We start from the raw sequence: 24,519 nt of genomic DNA, 5'->3' as shown, positions 1-24,519 counted from the left end.
TTTTATAAGAAAGCCACCTATTGTAATGGGTACCATGATTCGACTTCCAGAAAATTTTGACATATCTTCGCATTTCATGTCCACCCCAAAACAACCATCAGTTCAAAAGTTTTTAGATATAGTATTGAATCCATTTAAAGTGGATAAGTCCTCTAAACATTACCTAAAACTTTTGTCTAAAACAATTTTTGATATGACCAACCCTTACGGCAAGGGATAACCAAAATGTTGCTAGAATTGTAAGAAGATGGGGCTTGTCATACGCTAAACATGTGAAACTCTTTTTTCACATGCACCCATTGAGTAAATTATTATTGCACCTATTGAGTAAATTTGAAATTTTTAACTTAACTTAAAGGTGGAAATCTTTTTTATTCCCTATTTCATGCCGATGAAATTTACCTCCACCTTCCAACATGCCAAAAAGGATTTTTTTAAATAATTAATACTGAAAAACATTTCTTATATTTCTCTATAATTTGTACTGATGTTGCTATATCTTTTTTATCACCGTATTACACTGTACATTATATATTGCTTTTCTAATTCACTGAGCATTATTCCTTAATAAGTAATTTCATAACACTGGTTTGTTTATTGTTCTTGTTGGAAATAGTATTCTGTTATAACATTTTTGGGAAAGTAAACCAAAATTCTTGTTATTTTTACTAGGCAGCTTTTTCATCATGGCTGCAGATTTTTTTAGAAATATTAAATATTACTTATTTTAATTATTTTCAACTATATCTGTGAAAACTAAAACCTACATTTGCATAATGGCAGAAACACACACTTGTCATGGATGTATGTTTCCTCAAGTATTTATTTTATTTGAATAATAAAATGTTATATTTTTCAAAAGATTTGAAGACATTCTGTTTATTAAGTGATTTACTTAAAAAAAAAAAAAAACTATTTACGAGTTTGTAACAAATACATTTGTATAATATTGATAATGTTTATATTATAATAATTATAAGAACAGAAAGATGGCTGCTGAAAGTAAAATTCCCCCTAACTAGTAGTGAAATCATGATTTAAATTTGCCCCTGCATACAATCTGCATCTGCTAAAAAAAAAGAATTTACTTGAATGAATATTATGCTGCTAATATGAATGAAGATTTACCTGGTATTTGGTCTGTGCTCATCTGAAATTATTACATTAGCTGAAATATTTCATAGTGCCAGAAATTTAGTAGTGGTGAGAAGGCATACTATTTCAGGTCACAGATTGATATGTAATTAGTGAAGAGTGGATTAGTGAAATTCACATTATTTTTCTCTGTGGTGTTATTTATTTCAATTTTTTTTCTTTTTTAACAGTTAAAAATTGTCAAGTGATTATTGTTCAGTGATTACACTGAATCAAAGACTAAAGGTCTGATTATATCTAGCAGTCGGTAAAGTCAATTGAAGTAGATTGGAATATTGATAGATCTAATAAAATCTTTGGTAAATGTAATAAAATATGCGCTCAAGAGCACTTTCAGCAGCATTCTCAAAGAGTCATTACCATGTAATGGTAATGGTTAAGTTGATCATGGGCCAATCAAATTTCAGCCAATATAGTATGAAAACTAGGAAATATATTGTTGTTGATTGTGTTATTTATATCATATCATAGTTGTAATAAACGTTTTGAAGTACACAATCCTAAGTTGTATTTTCTATCGCTTTTATATTTTAATTCAAGCCTAACTATGTCTCACCAATTTATTTTTTGAGCTGGAACTGCTTCTTTTCTATACCAAAAAAAATTAAGTTTATTTTTAACATAAAATTAATTTTTTTTTAATTATAAAAATATTGCAGTTAATTATTACTTTTTTATTATTCTTGACTGATGATGCTGTAAATAATTAAATTAAAAAAAAAAAATTAAACACATTATTAAAAATTAAATTAGTACAATTGTATACGTTAAAATTTTTTTTTCTTTATATTTTGTTTGTTACAAAAATATATATATATATATGTTTTTATAAAGAATGTTTAGACATTTTTTTTTTTTTTTGGTGATGACTAGTGTTTCAAATCACTTTTAACTGATTACTAACTCTAAATAAATACTAATGTGATAGTTTCTTACACCTGCATAGTAATTAATGAAATTTTATTATTATACTGGTATTTTCATTTATAGGTTTCTTCCTACTCAAATAATTAACATTTTTCATAATTTTTGTGATTCTTTGCATTTAATTTTTACTGTTAATTATAAATTTTTTAATCTATAAAATGGTTTTAAACAACCTTTTATTGTATAGTACTGGTCATTCATATAATAGTTGTATAGAATATATTTCACTGAAAGCATATACAAAATAACATTGGATAAGAATAAGTAATGAAAGGAAATACATTTTTCTTTTTTTTAGTCTTTGGATATTTAATTCTTTCAAATTACTCAGTGATTTATCAAAAAAGAAATTGTTATTTGTTTAGGAGAAAACCTATTAGTATTAATTTTATAAAATATTTGATCTGGTGGAGACATTTTGGAGTCATTAAAGGAAGGTGATTTTTTTTACTTTTAGATAACTAATTAAATTTAAATATATTTTAATGAAAAAAACAAGGAATCTGTGTGCCTTGTATATAATATTAAACATTTTAAGTGCTTCTTTCAAGTTGTGTATTGATTGAGTTACAGCACACATTATTGTTCCGTTGCTGAAATACTTTTATAGTATTGTTTCTATGGAATAAGTTTCCTTTGTACGGCACCTTCTACTTTTATTGAGTACTTTTCACTGTCGTCTTATGACGCACACTCTTAATACCCAATTGCACTCTTTAGTTTATGATTCCTTCAATTTTTTCTAGGTACCTTGTTAACAATTTTTGAATATTTTTTAATTTTTGTTTTTGAAAAGAGCCGATTTGTTTTTTTTTGTGGCTCAGCACACACGATTTTATCGGATTAAGATTTTTTGATAATGAATTTTTTTACATGTTATCATGTATTATGTATTTTTTGTGTCAAAAAATGATGTTATTTTGTTATAATGTTTTTAATACTTTTTCAGAGAAAAAGTAAGTATTTTTGAAGTTTGTTGCAACAGTGGTTGGTTTTGTGGCGGGCAGACACTGGTTTTTCTACCTGTTTTTGAAAAATTTTTTTGTAAAACATGTTATTTTGAGACAGGATGCGTCATGCGCGTTTTGAGAACAGAGGAAAGATGTTTTTGAGCCCAGATGTGTGGCTGCCTCTGAGTAGATATTTCTCGTTAAAAAGTGTGGCATTTTTTTCTTCTGTGTATGGGGCAGCGTACACAAACTGAATCTACGATGAGGTTATTTGATAAATTTTTGTGGCAGAATTTAATACATTCTGTCAAATCACAATTTTTATTTTTTGAAATGAAACCACTCCATCCTCTCCTTAACCATTCTTATTTATTTTTTACTTTCATTTTGAATTATTATTTTGTTTTATTTTAGGAATGCATCATGTTTTGCATGTAAAAGTATGCTTGCTTATAATAATTTTCTTATACAAAACCATTTATGTACTATCCTTTATTTCTTATATTTTGTTATTTAATTATTGCACCATTTCTGTTTTGATTGCGCATTCAAATACACCAACACAAGGGATGTTTTCCAGTAAGTAGGTGACCTTCAGTCTTCAAAACTTTGTTGACTGAAGGTTTCTTTTAAAAAAGAATTGTTTTAATTGTAGCTGTAGATTAAATTTCATTTTGTGAATTTATTTAAAGTGATTGTGTTTCTGAATTTATAATTAAACACCCTGTAATTAGCATAGCTCAAGGAACCTACATTTTCCATAGTAGTTAATAAATTGTAAAATTTTTTATATTTTTTTTTTAAATTGAAAAACTAACTTTAAATTCTGTAGCAGTTCTAATTAAATTTTGCAAATTTACATTTTTTTTATGTTGTTAGTAATTTTAGAATTAATATATTAGGCATATGTTTTAAATGTGCTAACATAATCGAAATAATTGTGTAGTTACCTTCTTGGTCAGAACATGTAGGTATCTTAGTCTTTGTGGTAAGTTATTGAATCAGTGTGCTAAATATAATTTCATCCTTACATGTATAATAATTATATTGGTTATTTGTTTAGATATTTTAAAAGTGTGAGTGAAGTTTTGGATGTAATGTAGAGTAAAATATTTTTAATATTACTTTTAGTGAAATTTCTGACAAAATTTTATATTATAATTAATCCTTACTTGATTGTACTGCTGGATAACTCCTTTTGCCATGATATATATATATATATATATATATATATATATATATATATATATAGAGAGAGAGAGAGAGAGAGAGAGAGAGAGAGTTAGAAATATTTGATTAGATGTTACCATTCCTGCTATGTAATCATTTGTTGTACTGCAAGATTTTTGAATGAAGTTATATTGTTCAGCAGTTATATTTAGAAACATTTAAAAAGTTTTATATCTTGGATTGTGTAATGCTACACAAAAATATTATTTTGTAATATTTTATTGAAAAAAAGGAGTATTATACTTTTTAATAATTGAAACAAATACATTTAAAGGGTTCAGGGGAAAAAGGGGTTTAGTCACATTTCCTCAATTTTACAGGACAGCTGCTTTTCTTATTAAATAATTATTACTAGTTAAATAAAACAATATTTGAAACTTATTTAATGGTATAAAATGTGTTTTATAATAATAGCTTTTTTAATATATGAAACAAAAAAATACAAACCTCAATACAAAATACATAGGTAAAAAAGGGTTTAGTTGCAAACTAAACACCCTTATCTTCAGTACAGGTTGTAGTAAATGAAACATTCTTGTGAAAAAAATTGCAAAATGTACGGAAATAATTTAAATGATATAATGATAACAATATAGTAGTATAATAATATTCACGTTTTAATATAAAATTTGGTTACTGATTTTGATTTTATATTTCAATATTTCTTTTAATAATAAACAATTTTAAAATTGAATAGCATAAGAATTAAAAGAACAAGAATGAGTTTAATGATTGAATGAAATTTATGCCTCATAATATCAGTTTTACTCTTTTCTTCTTTTTTTGATGTTTTTGAAGTGATTGAAAATACATTTTTGCTGCTGGTTTAGAGTATTTCAGAAGATGTACAATGTCATTGTACTTTTTCTGAGGTAATGGCAGTGAATCTACAGCAAAGAAAATAGCCATGTTACAATAAATTTGTAAACCTATTTTAAGAGAATCTTTTTTGTATTATAAGAGAACAAACAAAATATCTTCGTCAAACTAATTATTTTCATTATCTGATAGCATTAATTTTGAACTCAGAATATTTAATATACAGAAAAAATTGTGAAAAAGAATTTTGGTTTAAAGGACATAGCTCTATTACTTGAAAATATAAGTCCTCAACAGGCTATAATTAAACGTATTCAAGAAGAATGGATAAAAACTAGGTCAGATTTTGGAACAGGACTATGAGAGATACTTATCTGGATACTTTTTCTGTTTGGATTATACTAGTTTTTTTATGCTTTTTGTATTTATTATTTGTGAATTATATTTTTATTATTATTATTTATATTTGTATATACAAATGCCAACCTACCAACTCATCTGTGCAGGTTGGTAAGTTCTACACATGGGTTATTTTTATGTAACATGTTATAATGGGTAGAAAATCTCATGTTTCCTCTCTTAATTTTATCAACCTAATTGTTTATTATTATTGCACTTCAGAATATTTTTAAGTGTTAAAAACAAAAAGGAAGAAGTGCTGATTAAATTTGTATTTATGACATATACTTAATTGTTTTTCTATGGTCATAGGTCAACCTTAAAATGAATTTTTGTTTGTTTCATTGCTGATTTTATGATTGAGTTGGTACATGTATATAATAAGTGATTCATCTTAATGAATGTGATTTATAAAAATTTTAATACATTACAAAGTAAAAAATGTTCATGTAGTTCATAGATTTGAAAGGTTTGTCATTCAAAAAACCTGCAAGGCCTTTTACTCTATTAATGAATAATATTTAATATTTAAAAAAAAGAATAACAATTTTTTATGTATTGTATAAAAATATATTTTTGTTTCATAAAAATTGGAAATTGTTGAAATGAATTAAATTAGCAGATCTCAATAAAAATAATGTGGGCTGTCAAGTTACACAGTATAAATTCTTTCTTCAGTGAGGAATGACTAGGTGTTTAATGGTTTCCACTTTGAGAAGTTATCAGCCAGTCATGTGATAACATTGAAAAAAAGCAGGAATATAGTTTAAGTTTTGGTGATTCAGCAAATTTGGCATTTTCATTAAACAAACCTTACATTACTTGACTGTTTTTTCCTTAACACATTTTTCATGCTTGCAGAATTGAATTTCATTATGTACTGTAGCAGTTTTATCTTTGATACTTTTTTTTATACTGCATTGTTTTCTTTTATGAAAATTTATTTATAACAATAGCAAAACTTACTTATTTGTGTATTTAATGATTTTTATTATTACCATCTTCAAAAATAAACAAAACAAGATTACCATTTAAAAACACCTGCCTGCAAAAATTAGTTCTGTAGGAAAATTTAGAAGCTAAAAGTTGGAAAGATTTTGAATTGAATTGAATTTTATTAAATAAGTAAAAAAAAATTAAAATCAAGTAATATTAAGTATCTATTGTAATAGTGTTAAAATATATAGGCACGTGCTGCTTAGTTTCTTAATAAAATATTAACATATAACAGGATTGTTATCATGCAAGCAAATAAGTGATAGTTATTGTTTGGGATTAGGTTTGGAATAAAAAATAAACTCTTATGTCTGATGTGTTTTGTAATAATAAAAAACAAGTTTTCTTCTTTTCTGAATTAATTTACATCGTATAAGTTATCTGGATACTTTATGCTGTTAATAAGTGTAAATTTTGTGCCTGATTTTAGGTCTATTTTTCAAGTAAGTGACCTTTGGGATTGTCAACTTATACAATTTCCAACATAAAATAATGCTGTTTAAAGGAGTACATTAAGTGTAAATTTGTATACTCTTGAGTTTATCAGCAAAATTTCAGAGTTTTATTACTTGAGCTCAGTAATTGATGCAGCTTTTCATAATGCAGCAGTTTTTCATAAATTTTTGTGGTTGTTGTTAAAATTTAATGAATATACCATGTTCTCTTATTGGTATTCTTACGTGTGATTTGTGTTGATTAAATTTATTAACATTTGAAGTGTTGAAATCATTTTATTCTATTATGTTTTCTAAAAAGACATGAATGAACACTTTCTTCATGTTTGATATTCTTTGTTATTGGAATATCAAGACTTTTACAAAAGGGTTTTGCTGATTTTGAGTATTTCTCTGCATTTGTTAGTTAGATTCTAAGCTGCTAGGATTTCTTAGACTTCGTTTTATAGAATTTTCAAAAAATATATAGACATCATTTCAAAGTGAAAAAACTATAGCTTTTTCACTTAAACCTGTGGTAATAAAACCTCACATAAACCTTATGTTAAGGTGTTAGTTTGTTGATTTTTTTTTATAAAATAGCACCTACAAATTAAGATATTAATAGTCTGAAAATATTGTAATAATAATCAAACTTTATTCCTTTTAATAATTTTTTATTCATTTGCAACTTTAGACTCTATTTTCATGTCATTTAATCTCTTATTCTGTCTAATGAGTTTGGGTAATAGTTCAATATGAACTTTACTGGATTAGAATGTAGGCTGAAGCTAATGTATTTGTACTGAGAATGATATTTTACGAAAATTTTATTCATTATAAATGATTAATTAGGAAAATGTAATTGATAGTAAGAATTTTGACTTGTACCCCAAATCATCTGCTGTGTGTACATATGGAGGGCGAGACCTTCTGTTAGTTCACAAGAAACATAAACATACCAACCTCTGAAGAGTTTGAAGCCTGTTCCTTTACAGCAGATCACTGGGTCCTCCACTGTTACAGGGCACTTCTATAATTTGCAACCTCAACTGTGGTGAAAATGGAGTAAGTTCAGCCTCCAACATAACACAGAAGTGTTAATCTCCAGTTTTTTGCCTAGCAGGTATTTTAAAAATTGTTACTACCCAACTTTTTCTTACGATTTTATGCAGACATTTCAGATACCCAAGGGTTAATTCCTACATTTTCATCCTCATCTAAAAGTTATGAAGCGATATCATCTAGTCTTAAGAGACTATCAGTCCCCTTTTTTTCAAAGTAAAAGACGCTATCACATATTTCATGATTCAGTTGTTAAATTCTCATATACCAACAATGGATTGTATTCAGAGCATTATCCATTATCTTTGAAACTTGTTAGGAAGTTTTATCTGAAAAGGAAGGTCATCAGTGTAACCTTGCTTGTAGAATCTTTTCCTGTTCAGATTAACCAGCAGACCATCCACAACAAAAGGGAAGAACCCTCTATTGAACCTCTTTGATATGCATATCTCTTCTGATTCTTCAAACAACTGTACCCGTTGCAGTCTTTGATGTTACTTAACACATTCACTGCCATGCACATTGTTGGGCATCTCATTTCCCTGTGCCAGCCATTTTTGCCAGTTTAATGTATTTTTACAACAATATATCTTAAATTCTAAATATCTCTAAAAGTACTGAACAGAATTGAATGAAATTTTCTAGTTACCTTTAATAATGCTTCAGGGTGTGATATCTGGTAAAACAATCTCCTGGGTGTAGAGGGATATTGCAAGAAATGCAGAGAAACTTAGTTGAGCTGTGAATTTTCTTTGATTTGCAGTCTCTAGAGGGTCTTTCCTTCTTCTTTGTAGCTGGGATATGGATAAGTTTATGTTTTTTCATCTGTCCATCTAGTCTGTGTACAGGATCAATCTTGGGGGCTCTTACTGGCAAGCTGGGATGATGACTAGGTCCAGGAGAACTTGGATCTGTAGCATTATCTTCTGTAGGTATTTGGGTTTCAAGCATTTCCTTTATAATTTGTTGCATGTAATTCAGAAGTTTTGAATTGGGGTTCTGAAGCTTATGCAGAGCATGTGAATTGCAAACAGCAGCCAAGAGGAAATACATGAATACTTTCTTCGTCCATTTATCAGTTTTTCTCATGAAGGGGTAGTACTAAAGGTGCTGATCAGCAGTATCTACTCCATGCATGAACTTATTATAATCAGCCACACATTCTGGTTTGAAAATCTTTTTCCTGGGATCTCTTTTGCTTTCAACTTCTACCATCTGTGCTGAATGAATGTTACCAAGACTGCAGAAGGATTTTATCTTTACGCTTGAAGGTCATTTCACCTTTAGAGTGGCAGCAATAGAGAGCATTTTTTTAGGAATCCCACGATTTTTCCTCATGGTCCCCACAACATCAAAACTCCTCCTTTCCAGCATTTGAGTTAGTTTGACGCTGTTATAAAAATTGTCCATGTAGACAATATGACCTAAGCCTGGGAATGGTGCCAGCAGGTTCATAACAGTATCTACAAGTCGTCCACTCTGTCCACAATACACTTCTAAATTACAAATGTACCCAGTTATACTGTCAGATACCATTCTCAACATGATCCCGTATTTTATTATTTTGCCTGGATTGTAAATTCTAAAACCGAGTCTACCTCTCCATGCGAGCATACCATATTTAAAGCAATCCTCTTACTTGGTACGTAAGCTGACTTGAAACAGGTGCAGAAAAAATCCAGTATGGGCCTTACTTTATACAGCCTATCATTGACATCCCTATTTTCATTATTGAAATGAAAAAAATTTTGAATTAGGCTAAATCTGTTACAGGACATTGTATTATTGAAGATAGGAGTGGCAAAAATATCTGAGGAACTCCAGTACATTTCAAGAGTAGGTTTCTTTATAATGCCTGTAAGCATCCAAAGGCCTAAAAATTTCCTCATCTCTTCATTTGTCACGGGTTTCCAGGCATCAAACCTGCAGTGTTGGGTGAAAGGTCTAGGCACAGATTGTTCGGCATACCGATTGGTTTCAGTTACAAGAAGGCTGGCGTGAAAAACATAGTAAAATACTGAAAACAGTCTCTAGGATTTGCTGGAATGTTTGTTATGCCTGACTGTCTACTATATACTGGTTCATTTCCGGGTATATCAGTATCGCTCCATTCATCAGAGTCAATTTCGGGAATATTTTGATTAGTTGAAGGCCTACCTGAATTATCTTGTTGAACTGAAGGAGCAAAATTACTCATGTTATTTTACGTTACTACATCATCTTCATTATATACAACATTATCTGATTTACTATCACTTTGTTCATTCATCATTATATCTTCATCACCGGAATCTTCGTCTGCAAATATCTCGTCTAAAACTGCCTCAATTTGCTGTTAATCTAAACCTTTACTACGATTATATTTTGCAGAGGACGCCATTTTCATAGCTTGTAAATAACAAATAAAAGTTCGATTATAATATCAAGAAAAAATTAAACTATCGAACGATTATCGAAAAAACCCGCAAAAATCGATAAGTTAAACCTTTATGTATCGATAGCCAAAGCTTCACTGCCAACAGTAGTAAGCAAAAACATTTATATGAAGCAGTGTCCTAAAACGTCTAACTACGTGTTTGGCGTTGGTGACCCGGAAAAGGTGAAACGTCGATCGGCGTGTTTGGCGGTGAATGTGTTAATGTAACATATATTTCTTAATGTTTTTTATTTGGTGGGTAGCTTGTATTATTTTTGGTTTTAAATTATACGGTATAGATTAGAATAAATAACTGTATTTCAAGCTATTTATCAAATTCTTTCTGGTAGGCAAATTGAATACATAAATTATGCATAATGCATCATAGTTCTGACAAAAATAAAGGTAATTTGTTGTAACATGACTAAAATTCCCTGTTATCTTGAAGAATATATGCATTCTGAAATTAGGATTACGTATAGGTGTGATTTACACTACGAAATATTTCTTAATTAAATTTATTCTACCAAACAGTTTGTTATAAAAGCTTTAAAGTAGCTTTTGTATTATTTATAACCCATCCTTAGTAAATATCAATTTTTCTACACAAGTCACATTAATAATTCTATTTTTTTTTTAATTGGAAATATGAAAAATGATATTATTGACATTTTGTATCGACTGATGTATTCTAATTTTACAGCTAAAAAAAAAAATATTTGATATTGATTAAACACATTCTAAATGACATAAATGTGCTTTTAAGGTAAATCCTATAATTATAATTGATTTGGTTGAAAAACGTTCTTCTTAATAATTTTGTATAATACTGTATTATCAGTAATAAATAAAATAAAAATATCGCTTAATGCTTATTTTTAAAAAAAATTATTTCACAGCACTTTGTTAATTATTAATTATTAATTATTATATCCTGTTATTACTACTATAGTACTCCAAACCATAATTATTGTACATCTTGTAATGAATTTTACTTACGGAAAGAAGATTTAAAAATGGGATGCCCATCAAGTAATATTTTATCAGAAATATTTTTACAAAATGTGGAAGAAATTATTTAATTTATTATTAGACATATTCACATTTCATATAATAAATTTCTATAAAAATTGAAAATAATAACAGTATAAATTTTCTTGATGTAAATATTAAAAAGGATAAAGGAAAATTAAAATTAGGAGTTTACAGAAAACCAATTTTACCAAATAACTTCTCCAACCAACCATTTCATCAAAAAATTGTCATATACAACAATGATAAACAGAGCTTTACAATACATGGATGATAATATGACAAATATGATATTAACTCATTCGCTGCTGGCTTTTCATCAGTGCATTACCCTCCGTGCTGAATTACTTTTTTGTTTTTAACTCACTTAAATATACTAATAATCAACATTTATACATGTCTTGAAACATAAAATGTTTGAAAAACATGACCAAGTGTATTATGAAAAAAGACCTAAGCTTGTGGATATTACTTATAAAAAGTCTGTATTAAATTTGTAATAAATCCTCAATTTATTCCATAAATCAATAACTGATTTAGAATCTTTTATTTTACTTTTGTATCAATTAGATTAATTTACAATTTATTTTCATCTGATTTCATCTACCATGTGACTTTTTTACAAATTGAAAATTATTAGTTTTTACATAAATTCCTCTATATAGCAATAAAAAGAAATTTTCTACTCTTTGTTAATTATAACAATTTTCTATCTATGACATATAATAATAATACATTTCACTTTTTATAAAACATCTCACAAACTTTTATAAAATAGCGCCTTAAACTAATCACAAGAAATTAAAAAACTAATTAATTATAATGAATTGGATAAACACATTTATGATAAACCAGGTGTACGCAGAATTAATTGTGGTAATAAGGATTGTAATAAATTCTATATAGGTATGACAAATAGAACATTTAAAAAAAGACTTAAGGAACACTTATGAGCATTTAAATATAATAAACAAAAATCAAACTATGCAGAGCACATAAAATACAGCAAACATTTTCACATTTGCAAGATATAAAAATATAAGAAATAAGTAATTATTAATTAAAAATTAATTAATAAACATTAAAAATAAGTATTAATTAATTAAAAACAATTAATTAAAAATCTCTTGATAAAAAACATAAATAAAAAACAATTGTATTAATATTATAAATGAGCAAGTGAAATCAGAATATCATGAATGGATTAGACAAATAGTAGAATTTATATAATTATAAATTCATCCAATAGATGAATTTAGTATATTCTTATACTAGTATAACCAGTATATTCTTATTATCAGCAAATATTTTCCTTCAAATTGCCATTTAACAATCAGACTAAGAAGAATAACATCCTTCTTTTTTTAATTTAAAATTCTTAAAAAGCTTTTATATGTTTGATGAAGCATTGCGCACCGAAAAAGTGTTAATGTGGAGGAATTTTTGAAAAAATAAACATTGAGTGATATTTTTATTTTATTTATAATTGATAATGATCATTACATACTGTTAGGATGCTAAACTACAAATTCATTAACATATAATAATGAATAAGAAATCACATGCAAAATGTGTTCAGAAAATAAGTACCATCTCTGCATACCTACTGAGTGCCCTGGCAGTACCAAGGTTGTGCATGTTTAGTTCCTTTCATTCTAAAATTAAGTAACCCAGTTGTTTGTTTACATTCAAGTTGAGAGTCATCTCATTTTGTTATCATGTTAAACAAGCAGTTGGACCATCAATTATGAAATACAATTAATTATTAGGTTTTTCAATTTCAGAAATTTTCAATATGAATTTACCTCCAAATTTGTGAAGTTTATAAATTGAATATTATTAGTGGAAGGACTGATGGGGGTAGGGTTTGGATGGTTAATGAAAGAAGGGAGAACATTTTATGATCAGGAATAGAGTTACCATGTGTACATTAGTATATAATTGCTTTACAATATTGAGGAGAAAATTTATTCCATTAGACACGTCTAATTTCTGATTTGTCTGCAATTTCCTTGCCGTTCCAGGCAAAAAAAATGGGAGAAGTCTAGAAGTTTTGCAGTGGTATGTCAAAAAGGAAATTTTTTTTTAAAAAGACTGTTATAGATGTTAAAGCATGGGTGTTGAAGCATGTCCATGTGACACCAAGAGTCAAATTATAATCACTGAAGTGGAAGCATAGTGGTTTCCCAAAAGCCAAGAAATGTAAGACTACCGTTCCTGGAAGAAATATTGTGTGCATTATTTTCTTGGACTATTTGGGAACTTTATTGTGGGATTTGTACCACAAGGCATAACAATCAATGCAGAAGTATGTTGTCAATCTTTGAGGTTATAGCAAGTGATATATAATTAAAGGTATAATCTATTTAGTTCAGGCCAATTGACTTTCGCCAGAACTCAATAAAATCATGCAGTAAAACACCAGTAAAATTCAATTGTTCTTACACTGTAGACTTAGCGTCAAATGATTTTCCACCTGTTCATGCCCCTCAAAAAATATTTTTGTAGGCTTTAGATTAATACTGCTGGTGTAACAATGGAGAAAAATTCAAAATTGTTCAAATTACAGGCAGTGGAATTCTAAGAACAGGGTTTCTGCAAATTTGTTTGGCGACTATGTAAAATATAGATTAAGGTACACTGAATCTAATTTAATAAAATTTCAGTTGTCTTCTTTTTTAAAGAGCCAAATGGTACTTATTTTCTGGATATCTCATGTATAAATGAAATATGATTTCTGCAGTGTCTTGTTTACTATCATCATCTTGGTGATAATGACAGTATTTGTACCTCCAGAGATAATACATACAGATATTTCTTTCATAACAGAATAACTTTTCTGGTGGCAAGGTAGTATGTAAAAGTTTGCAGCAAAGATAATTTATAAAAAATAAATAATCTTATTAAATTATTGGCTTCAATCTCCTTCAAAATGGTTTCCTGCTTGGATAGCACAAAAGCACAATCCTATCATTTTTTCTATGTTGCACTTCTTCCAGACATCTCTTAGGAGCCACCTTAGAACACCACCACCTAGCCACCTTACAACACCTTGGTAGAATTGTCCATTCACAGTTTAAAATAGTGGAAGAAACTTGTGCATAATACCATCAAAGTGAAAAAAGCAAATAAGCATTTGTTTGACATTGCTTTCAACCTGCCGTACAACATTTGACTCTTCCACTGCAACTGTTGCTGCTTCCTTTCAAGGTTATAGCCAGAAAGTTGTGTCTCATCATCAGTAATGATTCTCAAGATGAATTATGGATTAGATTCAGAAAGATATTTATCTCGGTGGTAATTTATTCTCAGTGCTGTTTCACAATGCTCAGCAGCCTGGAACAAATTCTATAGTGCATGTTGAGCTCCTGCAATAGGATTTGCTGACAGACATAAATTGGCTTACAATCTTGTAAATGTGTTATGGGTTGTACTTCTTCAGACTTGCAGATTAGCTTAAAATACTGCTTCTTCATTTATGAGGCGTGATTTTAGTCAAAGGATGACCAGAAATCTCACCATCATCAGCTGACTGTTGTTTGTTTTTAAACTGATTGTACTACCGTACCACTCCGAATTTCATTCTAAATTTTGAGTTTGTGTTTTACTTAAAACATGCTCATCTAATGCTTGCCTAAGCATTTTGGCAAGTGTCAACCGAAAAGACAAGTGCAACAAAAATAATTTCTTTGTCTTGCCAAATTTTAATCAGAATTTAATGAAAATCTTATGCCTCCTTAATGTTATTCATTTTCGCTTTACTATAGAATAACAAAATTAGACAAATACATCTGTTTTTTGTTACAATTGTAACAAAAAACAGATCCACACTGTGTCATGCCACTCATTTTTCTAATAAGAAGTGTACTTATATTACCTAGTGTCACACAGCTGTAATATAGCTAGTTCACAGATTAACAAGTATAAGAACTTTTGGGCATCACCTCATAGAAATGTACTTATTAAATATTTTATGTGATTGTTATACATGAGTTAGCAGGACTGTGGATTATAAAGTTAGTTTGAAATGAGAGCAGAAATTGTCATTTTAATGCTTAAAACTATAGTTTTTATGTCAAGTATTTCTAATTCATTTCTCTTGAAGGTTTTTACTCAAAACATAACAAATTAACTATTTCATTTAACATTTACTTCAGTTCAGAAATCTTAATATAAAAAAGGTCCATGCTATATGAGTGTTTTTTAATTCTATTTTGTTATTTTATTATACCCTTTTCTGTATTCCCAGTATTATTTATTAAAATTTGAGCCATCAGAAAGTAAACTCTGAAGAAGTATCTTTAGTATTTCTTCGTAGTCTTAGCATTATTCTTTTCTTAGTGTTTGTTCAGTTATTAGTGTTACTATTGTTGTTATTAAATGAATTGATTTAATATTACTGATTTTTTAAATTGATAATTGAACAATCTTTCTTAAGGTATGCATTTCTTTGATTATCTATTTCACTGATTATTGTTGTTTATTGTTATAACTGAAATTTGTCTGTGTTAATGACTGTTATATAAGTTTGTGTAAAATGTGATTTCTAAAAAATTGAAAAATATAATTTGCTAATATTTTAATTTTAATGTTAATTATAAACAAATGGAGATCACTCATTTTCAATAGTATTTTCATTTTTTTATGGTTGATTAATCCTGTTTGTGGAAGAAAATCTTAATTATAATGATTTCAATATGAGGTCCTTATTAATATATTGTGTTTGTGTGTAAGAGGATGTTGTTGCTGAACTTATATATTTATTAAAATTTTATTACTGATTATTTTTATTTTATTTAAATTGTTTATTATTTATTATTGTTTATTTTTTTATTATTTATTTATGGTTTTATTGCCATTTTGTTTTTTATACTACACTAGCAATTAGACTTAAGTCTGCATATAGTTAGTGAATAGCTTTTATTTACGAATTATTAATAGCAGCAGTTTTCCAAAAGTTCATTAAATTAACAGTTTTCTGGTTAATATCTATACTTGCATATTTAATTTAATTATTTGTTTTAAAATGAAATGTGATCTGTGTTATTAATTACACTTTTCCTGCTTTGTATTACTGCAAGCTGTTTGTAATACTGCAGATTTAAAAAAAATATTTACATTGAAGTATTGCATGGAATATGTTATTTCATTGAAGTACTGTTATTTTATTTGTTTATTTTTACTAATTATGTTGTTTTAACTGTTAATCTCTTACTCATTAACAAGAAATTTTGTTTTTTCAGTACAACTGTAACAACTTCATAGAAATCATCAGAGTACATTACTGACTTTTTTATTTTTGTTGTTCAATGATACCAAATAATTTATCAAAAAATATTAAATTTGTAAACTTAAATTAATTGGCTTTGTTACATTTTTAGTACAAATTATTTTTTTTTTATATTCAGAAGGTACCAAATTTAAACGTAGCATACAATAATATAAAATACAAATCAATTATTTCATGAATTGTTTACTCAATAATCTGTAATTTCATTCTTTCTGATAGTTCCATTATAACTGGAATGTCTTTAGTAGCGCTCTTAAATATAAATAAAATAAAATGCGTAGATTGGATTTATTTTGATTAAGGGTTAAATAACCTTACCTTCAGCATCCTTTTGATTTATTTTCTTTATTCAATTGATATTTAACAGATAATAGTCACCAGTTAAACACTACTCCTTCAGCCAACCTCCATCTCAAAATTTTTAATTCAATTATAATTATAAAATAATAATTTAACTTTTATGGTAAGTACAATGTAAATAATTCATATAATTTCTAAAGTTTACATTTTTAATTCCTTCTTTATTCTTTTGTTCTTCTCTATATTGGTCCATAAAAAATTTCTGTGAAATAAATTTTTTTTTTTATGTTACCCTACTCAAATGATGTCAAACACGATTGAACTATTTTTTTCCAGTACAACTTGTGTAATATTTTTAATTCTATTAGTTACATTTTTATTTTATAACATTAGTGTACTGCAATAGTTAACTTATATATTGAATGGTGCAATAACTTGTTAAATCATGCTGCCAAATAATTAGTAATGTGTGCCTAATTCAGTAATAAGTCACAGTTCAGCAACATTATCCTGGTATGTATGCTAGTTTATTTTAACAATAAAAGGTAAGAATAATGATGCTATTGCTAGATAGTTGCCTTTTGTATAATCTTTTTTTTGTGTTATGTTGAGCACCAGATTTGCAAATTTTGTAATTGTATAAGATTTAAGATTAAATCTATTTGCTGACAAGTTATTAAGTTAATGGAGTTTTAGTTATCCTGATTATACAGGCTGATATTAAAGTGTGAAAATGGATTTATATATTTAAAAAATGAGGGATACTAGGAGGTAGTAAGAAGTGCACGTCTTTGTTGTTACAAAATTACTACTCAATATTGTATTTGAAATTTTTGTTTGCCATCTTGGATCCGTCACATTGAATCAATTTTTTTTTTAAATAGGAAGTTAGACATGTAGTACATGATTTTTATGTAAAGTTTTAAAAATGACGGTGAAAACTGTTTCTTGATAAATGCCTTCATTTCTGAGTTATAAGCAAAGTTGCAAAAATGGAAAAATTGTAGTAGTTATAAAACGAGGTAAATCGCCTCATAATATATTTTTTATTTTGTATTACCTTCAGAATTACATCCAGTAACAAACCTTTAACAGTTTGTGTTAGAATTAATAGCCCAAACTCTAATAATAACAGCACTTTTTATAGTTTACAATAATAATACACAATAACTAATAATTTACAACACTACTACAAATTAAATGGTTAGGTCAAGCAATATTATTTACTTTTATTGTTACAATATTTAATTTAAATATTTAGTTAATTGTTTTTGACTCTAAATTATTTAATACAATAAATTATGAAAGCATACCATTCTACAAGATATGTTCAAAATGCTCCCTCCCCTCTACAACTTGGCAGAGCACAAACCTTAAATATCTGTTTATAACATGTTTCATGTTTGGTGGTATGTGTGCAGATTCATCAATTATATTCCTTTCAAGTTGTCACTGCTTATAGATTTTGTTTTGTATACATTATATTTTAAGTAACCTCAAAAATAATAATCTAGAGGAGACAGATTTGGAGACCTGGCAGGCCATTCTATGGCTCCTCTATGACCTATCCAATGAAGTGTTTCATTTAAAATTGGCTGTGCCTTTAGATAATAATGAGGTGGCACCCCTATCTTGTTGAAACTATAAGTTATGTAATCGTTCAAAATTTTCCTGAATATTTGGTAAAATTCTGTTGGCTAATAAGTTGCGATAAACATTTCCTAAGAGATTTCAATCTAAATGAAAAGTCCCTACAGTATGATTATCAGCAATTCCTGCCCAAATGTTTACTTTCTCAGGGTACTATGTATGACCCTTTGAAATTGAAAAATTTGCATCCAAGTCTATTTTTTGCAATACAGTATCAAAAAACTTGACATGAAATATTGTACAGCTGTTATTATTAATATTTGGGTCATTATTTTTAACATTAATGGTTTAAAGTTTGTTATTGGATTTAATTCTAAAGGTAATACAAAATAATAAAGTTACTACAAGGCAATATACCTTGTTTTATTACTTATGCAATTTTTCCATTTTTGCAACTTTGATTGCTTATAACTCGAAAATGAAGGAACAGTATCAAGAAACAGTTTTCAAAATAATTTTCTGGTAAAATTTTACATTAAAATTATGTATCACCTATCCACCTTCCTATCTAAAAAAAAAAAAAAAAAATAGTTTGATTCAGTGTTGCAGATCCAAAATGCTGGACAAAAATTTACAAGACATCATAAAGTAATTTTGTTGCTATGTAGATTTGCACGTGTTTCTACCTCCTAGTATCCCTCAGGTTTGAACTATGTAACCAGTCCCATACTTTAATATCACCGTGTTGCTTTTTTAAGATATAATGTATACTCTTTAATAGTTATTCACACTCTAAATTCTGAATAATACAATGTTCTTAAAAAATCTGCTTTTTATCTGGTTATATTTTTATATTTTGCACCTCTACAGTATACTGAATACTGGTTTTTCACTATTCTGTGTATAGAAGAGTTTTTCTTTTTTGTGTACACAAATAATGAGGGTTTATGGATGATACACGGACACACACACAAATTTACTACATATATATTTAAATGTAAAAATTTTTATTAAAATATTCTTTAATTTTTTTATTTAAATAAATTATAAAACTTTTTTTATTCAATTTTCTAATGTTATTTAAATCGATCATGTATGTATTTATTTTTTATTTTTTTCTAAGATGCCACTCCGTTTTATTGATAGTCCATATTAATATTACTATTTGAGCTATCTGATTGTGAAGTAATCAAGTAGAATTCACCACTCTTGGGACATATTTTGTTTACAGATCATTTTCTGTTTTTTTTTTTTTTTTTTTTTTTTTTTTAACTTAAAAAAGTTTTTGTTTAATTCAGTGATAATATTTAATGTAACCTAAATAAAAAAGAGAAAAAAATTGTATTACTTTCATCTGGTCAGTTATTTCTTATTTATTTATACATCGGATTAAATAATGTTATTAATAAAAAAATAACAATAATAATTAAACTGAAATTATTTTTTTGGGGTTTTAATGGTGGTATAATTAATTTATTTTTTAAATGTTTTATAGTTAAAAATGCAGGATATCAAGTAGCAAGGATGGTCTCCAATGCTGAATTCTTATTTGTTACATTTCTTTTAGTAGTTCATTTATTAATATTGATTATTTAAGAATGGAAATTTGTGTACAGTAATCACTAGAGCATTAGAAAAATTATATAATTCAGTAAAATAAAACCTTTTAATTATGTTATTTTTTATTTTAAATATTTATGCATTTTAAAAACTTAGTGTGCTTTTATATATACATATCGTTTTTTATTATATATAAAATTTTAATTGATGAAATTGCAATAAAAATTAAGTTGATTTCTGAAAATTTATATATACACAATATGAGCGCATGTGCGCACACACACACACAAATATATATTTTATATATATATATATATATATATATGGAAATCCTAAAAGTAGATGATATTAAGCCATTTTCTTCATTTCAGTTCTTAAAGAATTTTTTTTTATATTGCATGTTCTTAATCACATAAAAGCTTTTGTACGCAATTGCATGAAAATACCTTATTTACAATGAAGAGTGTTCTAATCATGAACTGCAATTTTCAAGTTTTTATTTATTTTTTTTTCATTCAAAATTTTATTTTTGGTCAATATTTTAACTAAATGAGCTGTAATTATCAAATTAAAAACTCATATGTTGCTGTATATTTTTTACCATAACAATATTTTGCTTATTAAGATCTTCTTCAGATAGCTCTGGTGAGTTCATCAGGTAAGTTATGTTTGAAATCCAGTTATTTAATACCTCCAACAGATAACTAAGGAGTGAAGTAAGGAGCTACATTGATGAAGGTCTTGATAAGAGAATTATTAAGATTGATAATACTTAGAAAGTTTTTTACTTAGCAAAATTATACGTGTTTAAAGAATAAAGAAGAGTTGTAGTTAATGTATGCACAAATATTCATTCTTTTTCAGTCATTCTAAAATGTAAACTTATTAAAAGTAAAATGATTGAAATGAAATTTCACTTCATCAAAATATGGTTTACTTGAGCTATGCTATTTTCAGTTAAAAATAAACACATTTAATATAATTTTCAATAAATGTTTATGGTAAAAGCATACTTATTTTTTTCAAGAGAATTTAACTTTTTTTATCTATAATGTATCTAAGAATTCTTTTATATTAATCCATTATTACTCATTTTCCTATTTTAGTTGTGCTTTATTTTGTGTTTGTTGTTTATGTTGTGTTTTGTCCTACCCTGACGGCACATGTTTGATGTAGCGAGAAAAGTATCGACTGCGCGTGCGAGCCTCAGACAGAGGTGAGCCGCAGCTGTATGCAGACGTGGACGTTGAATTAGATGTCGTTGACAGGAACAATAAGCCACCTCTCTGGGACTCAAGTGTATACGGCCCCATTCACATCAAAGAAAATGTCACAGTCGGTACAGTAGTGACGGCAGTGAAAGCCAGGTTGGTATTCCAGAGTCTTGCCCATCCACCTGCCTTGTGCCTAATGCCTTTACCGGTTATCTGAGGTGATTATTTCACCTTAGTGAACCTATTAACTTTACCTTTACCCCATGCCAAATCCTTAGTGTAAGGAACTAATATTACTAACAACGTGATTTTTCCTTTGTTTTTCTGTTTCTCTTTTCCCCGATCCTGTTTTTGAATGTAGCGAGAAACTTACAAGTTGGAGGCCATGGCTCAAGACAAAGGATTTCCTCCTTTGTCACGTACCGTGGAAGTTCAAATAGATGTTGTCGACCGTGCTAACAATCCTCCAGTGTGGGATCATTCGGTCTATGGGCCGATCTACATTAAAGAAAACATGGCTGTTGGTGCTAAAGTTGTGTCTGTTAAAGCCAGGTCGGTCCATTTACATTTAATGTGGTTCAGTTTTTGCCTTGTGCCTTGGACTGACCCTTGCACGGCACAAAAATGTGGGACATTATTATTAATTATTATTATTTTGTGCACGCTAAGAAAACCCACACTTAATGCACGAATTTGGTGTGAGGTACCGTTGATCCTTTCCTGCAGTCCTGATATCCCTGTCAAGTGTTTATTGTGTTAGTGAGCTCTAGTCTAGATTAGTAAGATATAGGGGCTAGCCTCAGTATAATATGCAACTTTAGTTTATGCTATTGTTTCATTAATTATTACAATATTATCATAACTCTTCCTAGTAATATTAGTTTAATTTAAAACAGTAATGTATGATACTTTATCAATACTTATAATGTATTTTTAATAATATTACAATAAATCAACATTTGTGCTTCTTCGCACTTTGGTGAAGGTGGCACAGCTAAGGATATGGAGCACAGATGTTAGTAATCATTCACTTTAAAGACATGATGGGCTAAATATTGATTCTGTGAATACTATGAAGTATTTGTAATAATATTACTTTGAAATATGATACATTTTTAAGTTGTTATTTATCAAATGTGTTATTTTAGTTTCAAAATTTACACAATTTTTTTTACTTTTACTACATACTATTATCATCTTATCTTTTCTTTTTAAATTCTCCAATATGTTTTTTTAGCATTAAATTTATTTTAAATACATAAATTAAAAAATGTGCCCTATTTTTTGACTTGTATATCAAAGTATTCAAGTAACGTTTTGTTTGCTTTTTACATAATGCTGTTTTTGTCATGTTGTAAATATTATTTATTTTTTAATTTAAATTTTACATTTTATTCATGTTGTTTGGTACTTTTTTTAAACTATCTTTTCTAGACAGTCATTATGTTATAGAAAAAGTCTTTTGATTTTTGAGGACTCTGAAATTATGCAAGACATCTATATGCATTGAAGATAAAAAAATTGTCTTTTTTTTTCTTATTAGACTCTATTATTTATAATGCATGACCGTATTGTATTCTTAGTTTTTGTTTATCAGATTTAAAATTTAAAATATATTTATTTAACTGATTGAAAAGAAAATTTTGAAAATTATTAATTCATGTATCTGATATTAATGAAAAATTATTTCATAAGGGACAGCAGGTTTAATGTAATAAAAATAGTATAATATTTATGCAAATAACAAATTACAAGTGCACTATTAAGTTAATGTAGTAATTACATACATTTTAAAAATCAGTGAGTATGTTTCATCACCAAACTAGGAAATTACAACTTCAGTAGTTAATTAACAAAAAAAAAAAAAAACTATTCTGTAAACAACAAAAAACTTTTGCTACTGATTTTACTCTTTGGTAGACTTGATAAATGTGTTACTTAACCACATACATATTTTGCTACCTTATCTTAGTGATTTGTTCTGTTGATTGAAAAGTGTCAGTATCTGATAGGCTATAGATTTAGCCTAATATTAACCCTTTTGATGATATCATTCAACATTTTACAGTTGATAATGGCGTTACATAAACATTGTTTAAATATTTATTTAATATGTTTTTAAAATTCTAATAAAATGGGTCTGGTTTTCATATTTCTTCTTTATAATTTACATTAAGGATAACAAAGTTTTAATATAACTTTTTTTTTCTTGTTATCCTTAATGCAAATTATAAAGATGAAATATGAAAAAATATTAATATAACATTTGCCGGTCTTTGTGGTACAAGTGGTAGTGTCTCAGCCTTTCATTCAGAGGTCTCGAGTTTGAATCCCGGTCAGGCATGACATTTTCACATGCTACAAATCATTAGTTTAAAATATTGATAGCTTTAAACTTTGATCAGTTCCCTGACTCCCAATTTTGCCCTCAAATTATTTTTTTTTGCCACTTACAGTATTGCTTTGCTTAGGAAGGCATAAAAAAAATTGGTTAAAAAATATGCAGTAAATAATAGGACAGATTTTTCGATTCTTGGCAAAGAAGAATTTGGGGGCAAATTTTTTTTTAAATGTGAGGTAGATACTATGCATGTACTGAACTTAATATAAAGTGGGGATATGGTTGCAAAATTTGAGCAAATTAACCCCAAAGTTTTACCAAAAAATTGCCCCATATATTTGAGTCTGTGTCTGTGCCACATTTCATAAACATCGGTTTATCCAGTCAAAATTAAATTTCAAACACGCCAACACATATACATATGTACGAACATTTCCCCAATTTTTGTTTTTTGGGGGTCCCTCGGTGATGAAACCTCAATAAATGCAATAAAACCCATATCCAATTTTTTGAGTGATTACTATACTTTCCTTCTTGCAGCTTTATAGTTATGTGCCAGGAAAGTAAAAATTATTCAAGATTTAATATATCTTTTTTTTTTCAAAGTAAATACAATCATTGTTTTTAAAAATTTGGTGTGATCACAGACATTTTTTTTCTTAGGATACAATTTGAGATCAATTTTATACGAGCGATATCTCTAAAGTAAAGACCGCTGGGAAATTTCTCTCCTTAAGGTTGGCGAACCTGTGTCGTTCATGACCACGCTAATAATATACACATTGCATTGTTGTCTGTAAG

General features: G+C 27.8%; 1 protein-coding gene across 1 annotated transcript in view; it reads left to right on the top strand.

Moving 5' to 3' along the window:
* Positions 1-24,519, top strand: part of LOC142320024 (neural-cadherin-like) — a 588,354-nt gene that overhangs the window by 550,021 nt on the left and 13,814 nt on the right. Inside the window, exon 12 of the mRNA XM_075357704.1 lies at positions 21,739-21,929. Coding sequence (XP_075213819.1) covers positions 21,739-21,929 — 191 coding nt within the window. The remainder of the gene's footprint in view (positions 1-21,738; positions 21,930-24,519) is intronic.

This window comes from Lycorma delicatula, chromosome 2, assembly GCF_047948215.1.
Source record: "Lycorma delicatula isolate Av1 chromosome 2, ASM4794821v1, whole genome shotgun sequence".
Taxonomy (NCBI): Eukaryota; Metazoa; Arthropoda; class Insecta; order Hemiptera; family Fulgoridae; genus Lycorma; species Lycorma delicatula.
This window is presented reverse-complemented; position numbering and strand designations above follow the sequence as displayed.